The sequence below is a fragment of the Staurois parvus genome, unplaced genomic scaffold (assembly GCF_062004578.1).
Source record: "Staurois parvus isolate SC_StPar_1 unplaced genomic scaffold, SC_StPar_1.0 ptg001035l, whole genome shotgun sequence".
NCBI lineage: Eukaryota > Metazoa > Chordata > Amphibia > Anura > Ranidae > Staurois > Staurois parvus.
In genome coordinates, this window is record NW_028318831.1 from 535,872 (window position 1) to 555,543 (window position 19,672).

Below are 19,672 nucleotides of genomic sequence, written 5' to 3' on the forward strand. Positions count from 1 at the left end.
GCTGGAACAATAACCCCCAAGCATTAGTGGTCAGTGGTAGGCTGGAACAATAACCCCCTAGCAATAGTGGTCAGTGGTAGGCTGGAACAATAACCCCCTAGCAATAGTGGTCAGTGGCTGGCTGGAACAATAACCCCTCCTAGCATTGGTGGTCAGTGGCTGGCAGGAACAATAACCCCTCCTAGCATTGGTGGCCAGTGGACGGCTGGAACAATAACCCCCAAAGCTTGGTGGTCAGTGGTAGGCTGGAACAATAACACCCAAAGTTTAGTGGTCAGTGGTAGGCTGGAACAATAACCCCCAAAGCTTGGTGGTCAATGGTAGGATGGAACAATAACCCCCAAAGCTTGGTGGTCAGTGGTAGGATGGAACAATAACCCCTAAGCATTAGTGGTCAGTGGCTGGCTGGAACAACAACCCCCAAGCATTAGTGGTCAGTGGCTAGCTGGAGCAATAACCACCAAGCTTTGGTGGTCAGTGGATGGCTTTAACAATAACCCTCAAGCATTGGTGGCCAGTGGCTGGCTGGAACAATAACCCCCAAGCATCCGTGGTCAGTGGCTGGCTGGAACAATAACCCCCAACATTGGTGGTCATTGACTGTAACAATAATGGTAACCCCCCACCAGCATTGGTATTTTCTTACCTGAACACACAGTCCCATGCCCAGCTATCTGTCCCAGATGGGATGGGACCATATTAGGTGTTGGGATGGGACCATATTAGGCTTTGACTGCCAGTTCCGGCTTCTTTCAGAAAGTTTTCCAGCACTGGACACACTGTTACCACTCCGCATATCACTGACGACACCAGGGTGCCCTTTAAGTGGTGGTGCTCGGACCCCCCAGATATACCAGTGTAATACTTTGTAATACTTTGCATTCTTATGAATTTTTTAGACCTTTTTTTATACATCAGAAATATTGTGTGATTGCTGTACATTGAAAAAAACTTTTTATTTTTTTTACAGCAATAAATTCACAAATCTTGACAATAATCATTAAAACAAACTTAAGTTGATTTTTATTCTTCGTTCTGCTAATACTGTAGAGAATGAAGACACGGGAGGTAAAGTGATGACATTCATTTAGTAAATACTGTTCCTATGACTGTAACATGTCTACTACACGCTACAAAACTGCTAATACATATCTTTGTCCTAAAGTAGATGAAACCCCATCTGACGGACATTTGTTTTGCCCTGCGCATCGTGAACAATTGTCATTTCTTTCCACAAAAAATCAATTTTTTACTTTTTTTTTTATCCTTTTGCCCTTCTCAGTTGTGTTGATCTCCTCCGGCCTCTTTCATCCAATTCCTGTCTACATGCACTTGCCTGAGAATCGACTGCACACCGTAGGTCAGGACCGTTTTCCTGATAATGACAACGGTGAACCATGCCTGCCCAATTGCAAGCTGCATGTAGTCACCACCAGGGGAGCACATGACAGGGTGACAACACAGAACGGCAGTTGGGAGACAGTTGTCACCCTATAACAGGAAGTGCCTAAACAAGGGCCCTCATGGCAATAGCATGTTAAAGATTTTATGAGATTTTAGTGATGAGGGTTACATCTACTTTAGGTTTGCATTGTTTATTATTTCACAGTTTTTCTTAGTCTCCTCTACCCAAGCAGCCGTCATCTTAGTGTGCAATACTGTAAAAAGATTTTATATTTCAGCAAATAAATAAAAACACTCGGCGTTTCCCTGTACAAAACATGATTTTTGTAGGCTTTATAAAGGTATATATTACACAACAAGCATTACAAGGTTGATCTCTGGGCTCACGCTCCCCACCCCCTCTAACTGATTGCCCCTTTTACTCACCTAAAGCCACAGTCACATGACACTCCAGTCCCAAGTCTTCTATCTTCTTCTGTTTGCAGAGACGGAGTTCTCCTTTGTGTGTCCTTGTCATTGCCCGCATGACATAGACACTTCCTATTGGCTGTCCATCAGCGGGGTCCTCTCAGGATCTACAGTGGTGAGGTCATCATGGAATGACCATCAGGGACCAGCAACAATAAAGGACCCGAATAGCATACTTAGGTCTGCCTGTGCTGCACTGATATCCCAAGTCCAGTTCACCTCTGTGGACTATAGAACAGCCATCCTGACTATGTTATGGAGATGAGAATAGAGGGAGCTGTTTGTAGGCAAGATCAGACGGGCAACCTAGGTTGACCATGCTGTTCCTCCAGTGAGTGTTCACACCTTAGGACAGGAAGTGTGTTACTGGCAGGATCACCAGGTGAAAATAAAGGGGAAAGACCTGGAAAAAAAAGAAAACAAATCCGGCCTCTACATTTAAGCATTGGTAAGTTGAATTATAAAAAATGTTTGGTCTTGGGTTTACACAAGAAATGGGAAATGCTAATAAGGCAAAGGCCAACATTGGCCTCAAGACTTTGTTGATCCTTTGAATGGGAGTTGGCTCAGAGAGAGGGACAGGGCTTCATCCTGTGCTTCACATATGTATGTAATCATTCAGTGCACAATAATATGTTTGACTGATGACATTGGCTCATAGAAATGCATTTCCATCAGTTTGTAGGTTGTGGATGAAAACCCATTGACTGAATTCTTAATTACTGTAACACCTCTAGATTAAGTTTTTGGCTGGTCAGAAGGTCGGCTGTCTGCACATCTAGTCTCCAGAAACCAATAAGCAGTAATGATAAAGAAAAAGAACAGCCAGGAGATCATGGACTTTCCAGCTCCTCCACAAGGCCTCCACTCGAGAGGCTGCTGTGCTCCCTGTTGAGCCATTGTTTTGAGTCGTTATTGAAGAAGACAAGGTTGAGTTTTGAATCTGTGGTGGCACCGTTGTGTGCCCAGAACAATTGATACCACTTCCATTGTTGGCTCCTAGACAGGAACTTTGGGTGCTCTTAGCAGTGAAATTGTGGACATCTGTAGACACAGTACTCTCTTTGTGGACATTGTGGACATCTGTAGAAACAGTACTCTCTTTGTGGACATTGTGGACATCTGTAGAAACAGTACTCTCTTTGTGGACATTGTGGACATCTGTAGAAACAGTACTCTCTTTGTAGGATGTGGTAGTGCTTTGTGGACCCCCCAAAGTGGTGTTCAGAGGATTTGATATCGGTGTTGTATAAGGAGAGGCCAATGACTCATTGTAGCCAGGTGTCGGAACTGTTGTGTTCCTCTCCAAGAGACTCAGGTCCTTTTTGGGAACCACCCTTCTGATCCATGATAACATGGGAACCACAGAAGTGAAGTTACTTGGACAGGGATTCCTTTTGGTTGGAGAAGTTTGGCTGCCAAAACCGAACAGGAACCAAGGACCTTTGGAGATCGGTTGGCATACAAGAGGGGCACTGTCATCCAGCTGAAGAAAAAGTGCAGAAAAATGAATATGAAATGACAGGGGGAAGAGACGTTTTAAGAAGAAGAGTTGCCTCGTCCCATCATGCACCAGCCATGCACCAGTTCCTTTTCTTTATCCCACCACCAAGTCCTCAGGTACATACCAAGCATGAAAATTCAGTACTGTTAGCAGCTACACAAATCTGCCCTGGTCCACCAGTCTGTGTTATGTTTTTCACAGACCCACAGTCCTTTCCATCCCTGAGATGGACCCGAAGGTGCCTCAATGGAGGAGAGAAGGTTTTATCTGGAAAAAGAAGGGACACAGAATAATACAGAACTGTTACTTGATACATAATGCAAACATAGCATTTCTCTAGGATGAATCACTTGTAAAGTCATAATATGGGGGACATGTTTGGCCAGTGTAGAGGACATTAGAGATTTTGTAAAGGTTCCTTCATGGGAAACCATACCATAAAGATATAATACATCTGAATAAACATACAAAATCTAAACAAAAAAAGCTTGGGGAAAAGGGTGACTTAGAGGTGATCTAACAATTACGTTTAAACAGATCCAATATAAGATTGAATAGTTACATATTTAATGGTTGAAAAAAAGACACAAGTCCATCTAGTTCACCCAATAGAAAAAATAAATAAATAGAATAGCCAATAGCCATGAGTTCTGGCTAATTGGATGGTGCCTGCATAGTTTCAGGACCAACGCCAGTTGACAAAGCCAGCAGCATGGCACTAATTATCTCATTAGCTGTCTTTAGGGTACCATTGGGCGGCACAGTGGCTTAGTGGTTAGCACTTCTGCCTTGCAGTAATTGGGTCATGGGTTTGATTCCCAACCATGGTGCCTCCTGCATGGAGTTTGCATGTTCTCCCTGTGTTCACATGGGTTTCCTCTGGGTACTCCAGTTTCCTCCCACACTCCAAAGACATGCTGGTAGGTTAATTGGCTCATGTCTAAATTGTCCTAGTTTCATCCCTGGCCATGTGGGATCTCCTGCATGGTAGGGGTTGGGGAAAGACCTGGCAACCTACCCTGTAAAATAATTGCTAAGAAAATTCATGGAAAAAGTTGCTTACGAGTGACGGTCCATGCAATTGCAAGGGCTGGATACGACTGAATGGATAGATAGAGAGTAGCATTCTGACCAGTACTGTAAGGGTTCCATTTTTCCTACTGACCACCAACATAAGAAGCATTCCCATTGACCCCCGTTTAATTATTTTTAGGAAGGTACCTTGAAGACATGAAAATTATCTTTGGGGTTCCTTTGGGGTAAATGGGTTGAGAAAGGCTGAAATTGAAATAAATAAATAGAAAACCAATACACAGAACCTTTTACCTACAATTGATCCAGAGGAAGGCAAAAAAAGCAGTTAGGGAATAAAAAATGTCTTCCTAATTCCCCCAAAGGCAATCAGATATTTCCTGGTTCAACAGCCTCATGAATGTTTATTTTTCTGCCAAGGACTGTTATCAGATCTTGAGTTCCATGTACAGGAAAGACAATATCTTCAAAGCATTGCAAAAACGTTAAGAGTAAAGTTGGAGAATTTCCTCTTGTATGATAATTCCCCAGTTTATCTTAGGTGAATGGGGATGAGGGTAGGGAGCCTTGCTTTGGTCTACAATGTTTTGCAGTTATTGGAGGTTAAACTTGATAGTATCTCAGCCAACAAAACATGGGCTTAGACAAGAGACTGACATGATGAAATGGAGTGGTGGGTAAACCATACATCTGAACACAGAAACTTTTTTTTTCCTGAAGGCTGCTGAGTGCATACTAACATATAACTTTATGGCCATCTATGAATATGTAGCATGTTCCCGTTTATTACAATCTGTCTCAGCCGTGTAAATGACTCATTCTATACATTGTATAAACATCACAGAGTTCTTACTCTTTGTAAACAAAGTATGAATAGTTTGATGACATCTAAGAAAGACTATTAAATGGCTCAGTGTTCAGAGCAGTGACTTGCCTGAAGGGTACACCCTTCCCCATCCGATGACCCAGCATTCGTCAGTGGGGGGTGAAGACTGGTCAGGCGCCAAGCAGATCGGCAGGATGTAATCGCTGAAAGTGACACCGTAGTTCATCTCCACCAAAGCCGCATCATTCTCTCCCGTCTCTGGCTTGTAGCCTGGGTGGCGCTCCACCTTCTTGATCTGACGCTGTACCTCTCGAGGGCTTGGCTCGTTCTGCTCCTTGCGGCCTAGGATGATGTTGTATTCATTAGGAGATGTGTAGCTGCGGAGAATGTAGAGAAGAAAACATATTGCAAGTATTGGGATCAATAAAATTAAGGAAAAGTTCTATGTAGCATTCCATAACCATTTCTTGGGGGGAGCTGGATTGGCTCATTTCCATTGAAGCAACCACTTTCATCATCTCAAAGTATTACGGCACACCCAAATACAGGCAATCCTTTCTTTAAAGTATTCCCTTCAGTGTATGAGATAAAAGCTAGTACATGAGGTAAAGTAGGCACCATGAATGCATCTACACTACAGCTCAAGTCTACCACTACAACGTTAGTTGAACAAAATGTGAAAAGGTCCGAAGGAAGACTAAAGGGCTCACATATCAAAGTATTACTAATGACAAGGCATTGATGGCCAGAGTTTGAATTAACCGGCAAAAATTTGCCCATTCATCAAACTGTAGTAATGCTGAAAGGAAAAAAAAAAGTTTAAACATTTTCAAAAATGTGATACTTTAGTCATGAGCATAAAAGTAAAATAAAGTTACTGTGTACCAAGCCATGTACCTGGGAATGCAGTGAGCCGCTGTGAGGATCCAGGTCTCTGTAATAAGGACTCCGGAGCAGATGTGGGACTCAAACTGTTGAAGATTGACCTGCCATGGCCACATCTTATCTGTGGCATCCCCGATGAGCTCACGACTGGGAGATACAGCCGGTTTTCCACAACCTGCCGAGCACAGGAGATTAGGTGTGATTAACTATTACCCTTTAAAAACATTGGGCCAAGACAGTGACTGAATCATAGCCCCGGCATATCAAATATATGGCCAAACTGTCCAAAAGAACAATAAATAGTATTTATGAACTGGCACACTGCTAAATGGGTGGTATACTAGAGTCAAGAGAAAACATTCAACAAACTGCAACATATTTGATATGTTCTAGAAGTGGTGGAGAGGCTTATGGGCCCTCCAGGAACAAGGACCCTGGCACTACGTACATCACAGCAACCATTGTTCCCAAACTATTAGCAAAAACATATCATGACTTCATCCAGGGGCGGACTGACCATTTGGAAACTCGGGCACTGCCCTAGGGCCCGGGGTCATTAGGGGGCCCCTTGAGATGCCCCTGGTACCTTTTTCATAGGCTTTTTTGAGTTTGGGCAAGGACACAGGGGCCCCATGATCCCTTATTGCCCGGGGGCCCCATGAGTTGTCAGTCCGCCCCTGCCTTCATCTAACTCTGATGTAACAATGATATCATCACCTTGGATTCTTGTACTGAAGGAGCCTATGTGAACTTGCAGCAAGATTTAAGAGAAGCCTCTAAAACTACAGGAAGACCAGGCCTAACTGCAAAACTTAGGGACCACCCAGGAACCAAACACACATATTGTATGTAGTGAAGCCTTTATGCTCAGGAACCAGTAGTACGTTTGGAAGAGTGAAGAGAGCGCCAGACACATGGTTTAGAGTCCAGTACAATTTTTATTAGTAATAATAGTAAAAATGATACCCAATGCATTTTGGGGATTCCACCAAATCCTCTTTATCAGGGGTTATACAGGTGAGGGTCTGAATAAAGCTGGACTGAAGTTGATATATCTAGCATGGATTGAGGCCTGCTCTGGCCAATGACCCTGTTGCAAGACCCGGAGCAATTAGAGCAAGCCTTTTTTTTTCTCAGCCATAGATCTGGTGCTCTTCTTACGCTACCAAACTTACTACTGGCAATCTGAGGACCTCTTTCTCTGATTCGTTGGACCTGAGATAGCAGCCTCCTAACGAGAACATCAACAGGTCTAAATATCTACCAAAATCCTGATCCAGAGCCCCACCAGCATATCTTCATTTAGCACATAAGGAACCAGATCATCACCAATGATATACGAATGTAGTAAAGCTTCAACCCTAAGGAACCAGACATAGCTTCACCCCGTATTCCCCATACCACCAGTGATATACAATATGTATGAAGTAAAGCTTCCACCTTCAAGAACCAGACACAGTTCCGCCAATTATGTCTCATACCACCAGTGATATACAGTATGTATTTGGTAGAGCTTCAACCCTCAGGAACCAAGACAATGTTCCACCACTTGTGTCTCATGCCACCAGAGATATACAATATGTATGTAATAAAGCTTCCACCTTCAGGAACCAGACACAGTTCTACCACGTATGTCTCATACCATCAGAGATATGCAATATGCACAGTATGTGGTAGAGTTTCTACCCTCAGGAACCAAGGCAAAGTTCCACCACTTATGTCTCATACCACCAGTGATATACAATATGTACAGTATGTAGTAGAGTTTCTACCTGCAGGAACCAAGGCAAAGTTCCACCACGTATGTCTCATACCACCAGTGATATACAATATGTATGTAGCAGAACTTTCACCCTCAGGAACCAGACACAGTTCCACCACTTATGTTTCATACCACCAGTGATATACAATATGTATGTGGTAGAACTTCTACCCTCAGGAACCAAGACAAAATTCCACCAAGTACAGTATGTCTCATACCACCAGTGATATACAGTATGTATGTAGCAGAGCTTCCACCCTCAGGAACCAGACACAGTTACACCATTTATGTTTCATACCACCAGTGATATACAATATGTATGTGGTAGAACTTCTACCCTCAGGAACCAAGACAAAGTTCCACCACTTATATCTAATACCACCAGTGATATACATTATGTATGTAATAAAGCTTCCACCCTCAGGAAGCAGACACAGTTCCACCACATATTTCTTATACCACCAGTGATATACAATATGCACAGTATGAGGTAGAGTTTCTACCTTCAGGAACCAAGGCAAAGTTCCACAACTTATGTCTCATACCACCAGTGATATAAAATATGTATGAAATAAAGCTTCCACCCTCAGGAAACAGACACAGCTTCACCTCCTAAGTCTCAAAGCAACAGTGATCTACTGTATATATGTACCTCTTGGACTGTCAGAAGAACATCTGTCCGTGTCTGGCTTGGGTGGTGGTGCATGGATTACAGGTCGGAGAAACATTTCTCTTGTCTCCTTGTCTATCCAGTCCTCATACATGGTTACTTGGGTAAACACTCTTGGCTGTGTAGAATCTGTTCCTTCCCTGCATCCTCCTCCACAGTTATACACACCCAGCAGGAACCAAGTCCCATTTTCTTTACACACAAGGGGTCCACCCAAGTCACCCTGCAAACACAACAGTGGATTAGAAAGTTGGAAACTTGGCTTATAATTAGTGTCATCAAATTGGCTAGAGCAAACTACCATCTAACTGCTGGTATTCAGCCAACATTGTCTGATGACATAGGAAACAAGGAATGCACATATAAAAAAAACAGAAACATGATTTTAAATTGCCAAATGCCTGCCACCCTGCCACCTGAGTAGCCATATGCAGGAGAGGATTAAAGGTAGTAGAGCTGTGGGGTCACTTACCAGGCATTGGCTGCTGTTCACACCCTCTCTGGATGCACATATCATCCCCTCCAATACAGACTTAGTGCGGTTGTCGGAGTTTGGTCGGCTGTAGATGCAGTTACACTGGTTGGGGCCTAACAGCTCCAATTTGTCTCCATGTGGTGCACCCATCTGGTCTTCTAAGGATCAGAAATGAAATACAGGTTGACAGTTGCTCCTAGAATTATGTATTATTTGGCATTAGAGGATTGTGGAGGTTAGAAGTATGAGTATAATTTAAAAATTGAGATCTTATCTTACCTCAGCTGAGCAACAAAACTGTCATTAAATTAAAAATGCACATATGCCCACCATGGTCCCGTCATCCATGGTCCATAGCAGGAGTCATTGAACCTTCACAATATAAAACCAAGATTTGGCAACCCAAGCTTACTTCTACTTGGATTGGAATATATTACGATTAATTTAGCAGACTTTCCTACTTACCATGATGGGAATTGTTCCCAACTATGTGCCAGCATGAAGAACCATATGGCATAGGATAGGAGGAATCGGGCAAGCAGACAGCTTGGCTGTATGGTCCCAAGGGCACGGGCTGAGCCAGCATAACCAGAGCCAGGTTGGAACCCTTATCAGGACTGATGTAAGACCCATGAACACTGATCTTCTGCACCGCAATGTCCCTCATCACGGATGTCCCGCTACCCACTGTGACTGACCAGTCCTTTGGCAGCTCAGAAGAGTCAGAGCTGTAAGAGAAATACAAATAGTGATGTAGTAGTCGCAGGTAAGCCATAAAGCAAGACCCTATAGCATTCCAGATAAATTTACTCTACAAATGAGTTTGAGGCCTTTAAAGGCAAATCCCTGTACGTTGCTAACATTCCCACTGGAGGGAAGCAATTTATATTCTACCAGGCACAGTCTTACAATTGGTGGAGCAAAAGTAGACTGGATTAAATTAATGGTGGGGTCGTTTTGCACGTGTGACTGAATTGTATTCCATATCCTGACAAATGCTGATTTTGCTGCTGTTCTGCTTTTTCGAGAGCTTGGTGCATCCCTTAGATCTTGGTTTCAGTGACCCACAGACAAAAAATCTTGTTGGGAGTCGGTATGCTCTCACCAAGATAGTAGGGTTTACTCCAGGGTATTCAGTTTCCTACCAAACCTGAAATCATAACGGGAGGAATAAGTGGATTCCATCTAGTATTGGATCTTGGCCATGTTTGTACAAGCAGTAAGGTGGGGTATAAACGTCATGGGCTTGATGCTTCTACTCTGTAATGCTAGCGCTAGCATGCTGGTGCTATATTATAACTAGTTTTTTTATTACTCTAATATAAGTCCAGCAAAGAATAGTAAACCTGACTTGACATATGTGCATGTACAGTATTTACTGCCCTCCAAATTTGTTCAGCCTCAAGGCTGTTGGCAAGGATATAGTCCTTTATTCCTCAGACTATTGGGGGTTTATTTACTAAAGCTGGAGAGTCCAAAATCAGACTCCCTTCTGCATAGAAACCAATCAGCTTCCAGGTTTCATTGCCAAAGCTTCATTGAACAAGCTGAGGTTAGAAGCTGATTGGTTTCTATGCAGAAGGGAGTCTGATTTTGGACTCTCCAGCTTTAGTAAATAAACCCCTTGGTGTCTTTATTGCTGTAGATTGCGTTCCAATTGACTTAATGTCTCACAGCTCTGCGGCACAATATCTTACCCAATAAAACATTCTGCAGCTGTTATCACCCAAGTGGCTGAGATAAGGGTCCCGCTGCATGCCCTCTTCCCATCTCTCCAGAGGTCCACCTGCCATGGCCATGTTCCAGGACTGCTGGAAGTAGGATCACTGACCTGTGAGATTCCACAACCTCAAAAAAGAAGAATTATGAGATATCCTGTCATATTTTGTCTTACACACAGTTGTGTCAGCTGAGAGAGTAGTCATGACCAATGTCACCTTGTCTACAGCTTGAGATGAAATAGATAAATGACTACAGCTGAGTCTTTGGTGTTGCCTAACTGCTGTTGCTAAGAATTGAGAAGCCAAGGAGATGTTAGGTGTGTCCATTCTAGATGTTACCTGCTGTGTGATTACTGAGAAGGTCGCTGCAAGTGTCATTGTCCGCATCGTCCACCACTGCCAAGGTCTGGGGAGAGAAGGAGGCCTGATGATCAGTCTTTTGCTTAATCCAGTCTTGGTAGAAGGAGGCAGAAGATAGAATGGTGGGACTGTTCAGCAAGTGACAACCTTGGGAAAAGCTGATGACTCCAGCAATGAACCAGACCCCCTCTTCCTCACAAACCACAGCCCCGCCAGAGTCTCCCTGAAAAAGAAACACAAGATTGATCCATCGTATGCCATCACCAGGGGCGGACTGACAACTCATGGGGCCCTGGGCAACAGGGGATCATGGGGCCCCTGTGTCCTTGCCCAAACTCAAAAAAGCCTATGAAAAAGGTACCAGGGGCATCTCATGGGGCCCCCTACTGACCCCGGGCCCTCGGGTAGTGCCCGAGTTTTCAAATGGTCAGTCCGCCCCTGATCATCACCATGTCCAAACACCAGTGGTATTCCATGTCCATGTACTCACCTGACATGGGCCCTTTTTTCCGTCACTCTCTGTAATGCACAACATGCTGGGGTTTGCGGGGTTGCTTAAATCAGGTCTCATGTGTGTGTTGTAGATGCAATTGCAGGTTCGCCAACCAATCAAAATTTGGCCAACTTTCTGTAAGAACCGCTTGCTGTCCAGGGGCACTAAATAAGGTAAGAAGAAGAAAAGTTCATTCAAGGCTGTGAAGGATGCTTGAAAAACAAAGTCCCCAAACATGGAAGAGTCAGTATCTGAAAGATGCTGACATAAGGTGCATAGGACTCCCATTTCCCATGCCCCACCTCTTCTACTCACCGCCTTCCGGCACGTTCTGCAGGCCGGTGGCATAGCAGGTTCTGCGCAGGTTGAATCGGTGGGTTCTCTCCGGGAGGCAAATAGGAGAGATGAAATTAGTGAAATTCACTGCAGCTGGCAGCTCCACCAGAGCGATGTCGAAGCCTTTGAGGTATTTCGTATAACTCTCGTGGATCACAATCCGGGATGGTACCACGGTGACCACGCTGCTTTCCACTGGCTTGAACCCCATTTTGGTGACACCCAGGTGAACTTGCCATAACTTGGGGTCCCTTTTGTCCTCAGTGGCTGTACTTAAATAAGAGAACTGATATTAATTATTTTGAGGTTTCTTCACCTTGAAATCAACATTATAAACCTTTGACAGAATCGTTCAATACAACGTAGAATGAAGCAATAAACGGGTTCGGAAATGGAATGTTCTGTGAGATGAAGACAATATTGTTTCTGTATAAAACCGCAAAGATTAGACTAGACAGAACAATATGGTCCACCATTGTCATTATCAGGAACCTGGTCCAGACTTATGATATGAGGCTCGTGGATACTTCTCCAGCTGGGTCCAGTGCTCACCGTGGAGACAAGATATCAGAGTATGTGTGTATGATTGTCCATGTGATCCATTCACTATGGAAACATCCACCAACTGGATCACGTTTCCCATTTCATTTATCTTCCACAAAAGGACAATGTCCATTCCCCATGGCCCCAACTAGACGTATGGCTACATTCCACTTACCGATCGAAGCAGTGAGAGGCGGTGATCACCCACCTATCAGAGACCAGGCTCCCCCCGCAGTATGGCTTCCCTTTGTAGGTCAATGTGGTGTGCCACGGAAATTCACTCGGAACAACTGAACTTCCACCGAAGATCCTGGACTGCAATCCCGCCTTCCCACAGGCTGCCAGAGAAAGAGGAGCTTCATCAACTACACGAGATTCTCTATTCAGATATCTATCTATCTATCTATCTATCTATCTATCTATCTATCTATCTATTATCTATCTATTTATTATCTATCTATCTATCTATCTATCTATCTATCATCTATCTATCTATTATCTATCTATCTATCTATCTATCTATTTATTATCTATCTATCTATCTATTATCTATCTATCTATCTATCTATCTATCTATCTATCTATCTATTATCTATCTATTATCTATCTATCTATCTATCTATTATCTATCTATCTATCTATCTATCTATATATCTATTATCTATCTATTATCTATTTATTATCTATCTATTATCTATCTATTATCTATCTATCTAGCTATCTATCTATTTATTATCTATCTATTATTTATCTATTATCTATCTATCTATCTATCTATCTATCTATCTATCTATCTATCTATCTATTATCTATCTATCTATCTATCTATTATCTATCTATTATCTATCTATTATCTATCTATCTATCTATCTATCTATCTATCTATCTATCTATCTATCTATCTATCTATTATCTATCTATCTATTATCTATCTATCTATCTATCTATCTATTATCTATCTATCATCTATCTATTATCTATCTATCTATCTATCTATCTATCTATCTATCTATCTATCTATCTATTATCTATCTATCATCTATCTATTATCTATCTATCTATCTATATTCTATCTATCTATCTATTATCTATCTATCTATCTATCTATCTATCTATCTATCTATCTATTATCTATCTATTATCTATCTATCATCTATCTATCTATCTATCTATCTATATTCTATCTATCTATCTATCTATTATCTATCTATCTATCTATTATCTATCTATCTATCTATCTATCTATTATCTATCTATCTATCATCTATCTATTATCTATCTATCTATCTATCTATATTCTATCTATCTATCTATCTATTATCTATCTATCTATCTATCTATCTATTATCTATCTATCATCTATCTATTATCTATCTATCTATCTATCTATCTATCTATCTATATTCTATCTATCTATCTATCTATTATCTATCTATCTATCTATCTATCTATCTATTATCTATCTATCTATCTATCTATCTATCTATCTATTATCTATCTATCTATCATCTATCTATCTATCTATCTATCTATCTATCTATCTATCTATTATCTATCTATCTATCTATCTATTATCTATCTATCTATCTATCTATCTATCTATCTATCTATCTATCTATCTATTATCTATCTATCTATCTATCTATCTATCTATCTATCTATCTATTATCTATCTATCTATCTATCTATCTATCTATCTATCTATCTATTATCTATCTATCTATCTATCTATCTATCTATCTATCTATCTATCTATCTATCTATTATCTATCTATCTATTATCTATCTGTCTATTATCTATCTATCTGTCTATCTGTCTGTCTGTCTGTCTGTCTGTCTGTCTGTCTATCTATCTATCATCTCCCTCACTCACAGTTTAATAACAAACCATTATACATATTATAAACACTCTCACTATATGAATATTTGTTCCTCAGTTTTATTTATTTATTTAACGGAAATAGATAATAAATTCTGTTATTCCCCCCCCCCCCCCCCCCCCCGCTGTGTGTTTCCCCAGAACTCCCCGGTGTGAAATGTACCAAATACCTCAGTAACTGCTGGTGACCCCGATCACTTACCTGTGGTTGCTGTCACTGCCTGGAGCGCTGCAGAGAGAGGACACAGGCGGGTTAGTGATTTCTATAGGGATGTGCACGCTCTATTTCACTTCTATAGAACATTCCAGACCCCCCCCCCACGTCAGGGATGGTGACTCAGCTGCACCTTTCTCCTCTCCTGCTTGGTTCTTCCCTGGAAGCGATCCCACCCGCCTGGGGGGCCAGTTCCTTCCACCATTCACTCTACTGTCACCTGTAAGGTCGTGTCCCTTTAACAATCATGTCAGGGCAGCCAATGACACGGCGAGTTCTCTTTGTTGGGGAGCGTGTTGTACATTATCCCCGCTGCACCCATCACTGCCGGATCCCAGCTCCGTACAGCAGACTGGCGCTGGGGGGACATCACTTTTACTTCCTGCACTGTGGCTGTTATTGCTCAGTAATCAGCAGTGGAAACAGTGTGATCATAGATGCTCCAGCTGGGGGCATATAAATTTCATCAGATTTAAGATATTCTAAATAGTTCTAAAATCTTTGATTGGTTGCTGAGAGTCACCCCACACCATATTATTTTGTTAAATATAAAAGACAGAAATGAATGCAGCTTTATATTCATTAATACATCGTTCAATCTACCAGGGGCAGACTGACCATTCGAGCACTCGGGAACTGCCCGAGGGCCCGGGGTCAGTAGGGGGCCCCATGAGATGCCCCTGGTGCCTTTCATTGGCTTTTTCATAGGCTTTTTTGGGTGTGGGCGAGGACACGGGCCCCATGATCCCCTATTGCCCAGGGCCCCGTGAGTTGTCAGTTTGCCCCTACAATCTACTGTTACAATGCACACAGTGTAAGTCCCTGAATGTAGCCCAGTATCAGCTTTTTGCAGTCTCTGTACAGCTCAGTTGCTGTGTGAGAGGGAGAAGCAGCACAAGGAGCCAAACAGTTGATGAGCTGACAAGAAGCATGCTGATAGGAGGACAGAGCAGAGTAACAGAGAGATGAGCTCATCATTGTGCTGCTTCTCCTTTCATTGTCCAGTCAACAGGCTGGAGGCAGGCCCTGCATGACAAGGGCTCAGAGGAAGTGGGCTGAAGGATGTTGTCCATCAGACTAAGGACATCTAGTGGCAGAAAATGGGACTGCAGGTGTATCTTTGAATTGAAGCCTGAACATTGCAGAAGATGAGGGTTTTGCTATTTGGATATGAGACCCAGAGCTGATGAACAAAGTCTAATGAGAGCACTAACAATATTGGTATTGGTTCATCATCAGAAAACCTGAAAATCCCCCACGCGTTTCAGAAGCTTGAACATCTCCCCCCTTCATCAGGGCTCATCTTTTGTAAGTAATAGGACTTGGAAAAGGCAATCAGATCATGGCAGGACACAATGGGGTTTATTTACTAAAGCTGGAGAGTCCAAAATCAGACTCCCTTCTGCATAGAAACCAATCAGCTTCTAACCTCAGCTTGTTCAATGAAGCTTTGGCAATGAAACCTGGAAGCTGATTGGTTTCTATGCAGAAGTGAGTCTGATTTTGGACTCTCCAGCTTTAGTAAATAAACCCCAATGACTCCAGTAAGGTGTTCTTCACCACAACAGGACACACCTTGAAGATGTTGGAACCAGAGTGGAGGATCAACATGTACAAGATCTAGTAAGAGCGCCAATAATGTTGGTATTGGTTCATCAGAGTTTGACAAGGCACAGGGCTCCAGTAGGTGTTCTTCACCACAACAAGACACCCCTGAAAGGTAATGGAACCAGAGTGGAGGAACAACATGTAGAAGGTCTAATGAGAATGCCAAAAATGTTGGTACTGGTTCATCATGGGAACACCTGAAACAACCAACGTGTTTCGGAGGCTCGAAGATCTCCTCCTTCATCATGACTCATCTGATGTATAATAATAGGACTTGCAAAAAGGCAATCAACATATGGCAGGGCATGGTGGCTTCAGTAAGGACTTCTTCACCACAACAGGACACCCCTTGAAGATATTGGAACCAGAGTTGAGGATCAGCATGTACAAGGTCTAATGAGAATGCCAACAATGTCAGTATTGGTTCAACATCGGAAAACCTGAAACAACCAACACGTTTCGGAGGCTCGGCGGTTTCCCCATCAGGGCTCATCTGTTGTAAGAATTAAGGCCATCAGTGTATGACAACGCACAGGGCTCCAGTAAGGTGTTCTTCAAAAAAACAGGACATCTCTTGAAGATATTGGAACCAGAGTGGATGATCAACATGTTCAAGATCTACTAAGAGCGCCAATAATGTTGGTATTGGTTCATCAGAGTTTGACAAGGCACAGGGCTCCGGTAAGGTGTTCTTCACCACAACAGGACACCCCTGAAAGGTAATGGAACCAGAGTGGAGGAACAACATGTAGAAGGTCTAATGAGAATGCCAAAAATGTTGGCATTGGTTCATCAAGGGAACACCTGAAACAACCAACGTGTTTTGGAGGCTTGAAGATCTCCCCCTTCATCAGGACTCATCTGCTGTATAATAATAGGATTTGGAAAAGGCAATCAGATTATGGCAGGGCATGGTGGCTCCAGTAAGGACGTCTTCACCACAACAGGACACCCCTTGAAGATATTGGAACCAGAGTGGAGGATCAGCATGTACAAGGTCTAATGAGAATGCCAACAATGCTAGTATTGGTTCAACATTGGAAAACCTAAAACAATCAATGCGTTTCGGAGGATCAAAGATTTCCTCATCAGAGCTCATCTGTTGTAAGAATTAGGACTTAGAAAAGGCCATCAGAGTATGATAAGACACAGGGCTCCGGTAAGGTGTTCTTCACCAAAACAGGGCATCCCTTAAAGATATGAGACCCAGAGCTGATGAACAAAGTCTAATGAGAGCACCAACAATGTTGGTTTTGGTACATCATCAGAAAACCTGAAACAACCAACATGTTTTGGAGGCTCAAAGATCTCCCCCTTCATCAGGGCTCATCTTTTGTAAGTAAAAGGACTTGGAAAAGGCAATCAGATCATGGCAGGACACAGTGACTCCAGTAAGGTGGTCTTTACCAGAACAGGACATCTCTTGAAGATATTGGAACCAGAGTGGAGGATCAACATGTACAAGATCTACTAAGAGCAGGGGTGGACTGACCATTTGGAAACTCGGGCACTGCCCGAGGGCCCGGGGTCAGTAGGGGGCTCCATGAGATGCCCCAGGTACCTTTTTCATAGGCTTTTTGGAGTTTGGGTAAGGACACAGGGGCCCCATGATCCCCTATTGCCCGGGGGCCCCATGAGTTGTCAGTCCGCCCCTGACTAAGAGTGTCAATCATGTTGGTATTGGTTCCTCAGAGTTTGACAAGGCACAGGGCTCCGGTAAGCTGTTCTTCACCAAAACAGGACACCTCTTGAAGATATGAGACCCAGAGCTGATTAACAAAGTCTAATGAGAACACCAACAATGTTGGTTTTGGTTCATTATCAGAAAACCTGAAACAACCAACATGTTTCGGAGTCTCGAAGATCTCCCCCTTCATCAGGTCTCATCTGTTGTAAGTAATAGGACTTGGAAAAGGCAATCAGATTATGACAAGGCACAGGGCTCCAACACGGTGTTCTTCACCACAACAGGACACCTCTTAAAGGTAATGGAGCCTGAGTGGAGGAACAACGTGTAGAAAGTCTAATGAGAATGCCAGAAAAGTTGGTATTGCTTCATTATGGGAACACCTGAAACAACCAATGTGTTTCAGAGACTCGAAGATTTCCCCCTTCATCAGGACTCATCTGCTGTATAATAATAGGACTTGGAAAAGGCCATCAGATTATGACAAGGCACAGGGCTCCAGTAAGGTGTTCTTCACCAAAACAGGACACCCCTTGAAGGGACCCAGAATGAAGGATCAATTTGTGAAAAGTCTGTTGGTATCAGTCCATCATAGGAAAATCTGAAATATCCAATGCATTTCGAAGGGGGGGTTGAAGATTTCCCCCTTCTTCAGAGCTCAGATGTTGGACTGGGAAATGGGCCAATCACCAGGAATAATTATGTGTTATGGGGGGGCGGGGTGCAATACCCGGGATCAATGTATCAAAAGAGTAGTTGATGCTTGGATCAGTGGTAGGGAGTTGGTCAACAGTAGGTGGATTCAGACATACTTGGGACAAACATAGATCTATACAAAGACATAAAAACAAATAAATAAAAATACTATAAACATGTAGAAATGGGCAGACTTGATGGACTACTTGGACTTTTTTCTGTTGTCGCTCTTGTATGTATCAGCAAAACCTAAATTTTAAAAAGTAGATGATGCTTGGAACAAACTTCCAGCAGAGGCAGGGAGTCAGTCAACAGTTGGTGGGTTCAAACCTACTAGGAGGCCTACACAAAAATGTAAAATAAATAAATGGAGCAGACTTGATGGACGCTTGTTCTTTTTCTGCCCTCACTCTTCTATGTGGGCAGAATTTATATTTATATATTAATACCAATATTAAATATTCAGGACTCCCAGAGTTTTGGTTTGGAGCTCCCAGAAGACTTAGCAATAAACACCTGACAGAGGTTCAACCCTTTACTCGCTCCATCCTAAACTAAAAAGATCATTTGTGACTTCAGGTCCACTTTTCCATCTCAGCCCAGAGCAGTCCTCACGCTAGACGCAGAGCGGTCCTCATTAAACAATTATCCATAACGAGGCGTGGGAACTTTCCGTGACTCTTCCCTAGACACTCGGTGACTCAGAGCTTGCACTGTCACTGGCAGCTGAGTTCATCTCTCACCGAGGAATTTTCTGATCCATGACTCCCCCAGTCTGGGGGATTATTTGCCACCCGGCCAAAACCTTAATGTCTGGAGGGAGGCTCACTGCCAGGATGACTCAATTGGGTCTGCTGCTGCACTGGCTGTTGCCACACTTTATAGTACTGCAAGGGAAATGTTCAATTTTCAAATTTCACTGAAGATAAAACTCCTAAATATGTTCATCGAGCTGCTTAGGTGAAATTTACTTGAAAAAAAAAATCAACCCTTTTTAAAAAATTTTATTTATATAATAATATTATCATTATTAGTAGTAGTATTATAATTATTAAAAATAAAATCAAATGATATTATTATTATTGTTGTTATTGCTATAATTATTTTAA

At 42.6% G+C, this 19,672-nt stretch overlaps 1 protein-coding gene across 1 annotated transcript; it reads right to left on the reverse strand.

Moving 5' to 3' along the window:
- Positions 1-937: 937 nt before the first annotated feature.
- Positions 938-16,424, reverse strand: LOC149441037 (serine protease 53-like). Its single transcript, XM_089657851.1, has 14 exons — positions 16,392-16,424; positions 14,561-14,621; positions 12,655-12,817; positions 11,916-12,208; positions 11,598-11,764; positions 11,087-11,330; positions 10,724-10,874; positions 9,492-9,754; positions 9,024-9,184; positions 8,534-8,774; positions 6,132-6,294; positions 5,343-5,611; positions 3,501-3,643; positions 938-3,358 (listed from the first exon to the last, which is right to left on the reverse strand). Exons 1-14 carry the CDS (start codon positions 16,422-16,424, stop codon positions 2,651-2,653), a joined length of 3,060 nt encoding a protein of 1,019 aa, XP_089513977.1. The 3' UTR covers positions 938-2,650.
- Between the last annotated feature and the right edge of the window lie 3,248 nt (positions 16,425-19,672).

Bases quoted from the DNA above. Each gene is read 5' to 3' on its own strand.
- LOC149441037 (XM_089657851.1), bottom strand. From the start codon at position 16,424: ATGAAGGAGGAGATCTTCGAGCCTCCGAAACAC. The intron at 12,209-12,654 runs GTAAGTGGAATG...CTCTTATTTAAG, and splicing joins GCCTCTCACTGCTTCGATCG to TACAGCCACTGAGGACAAAA. The intron at 8,775-9,023 runs GTAAGTGACCCC...TTGTGTTTGCAG, and splicing joins TGAACAGCAGCCAATGCCTG to GGTGACTTGGGTGGACCCCT.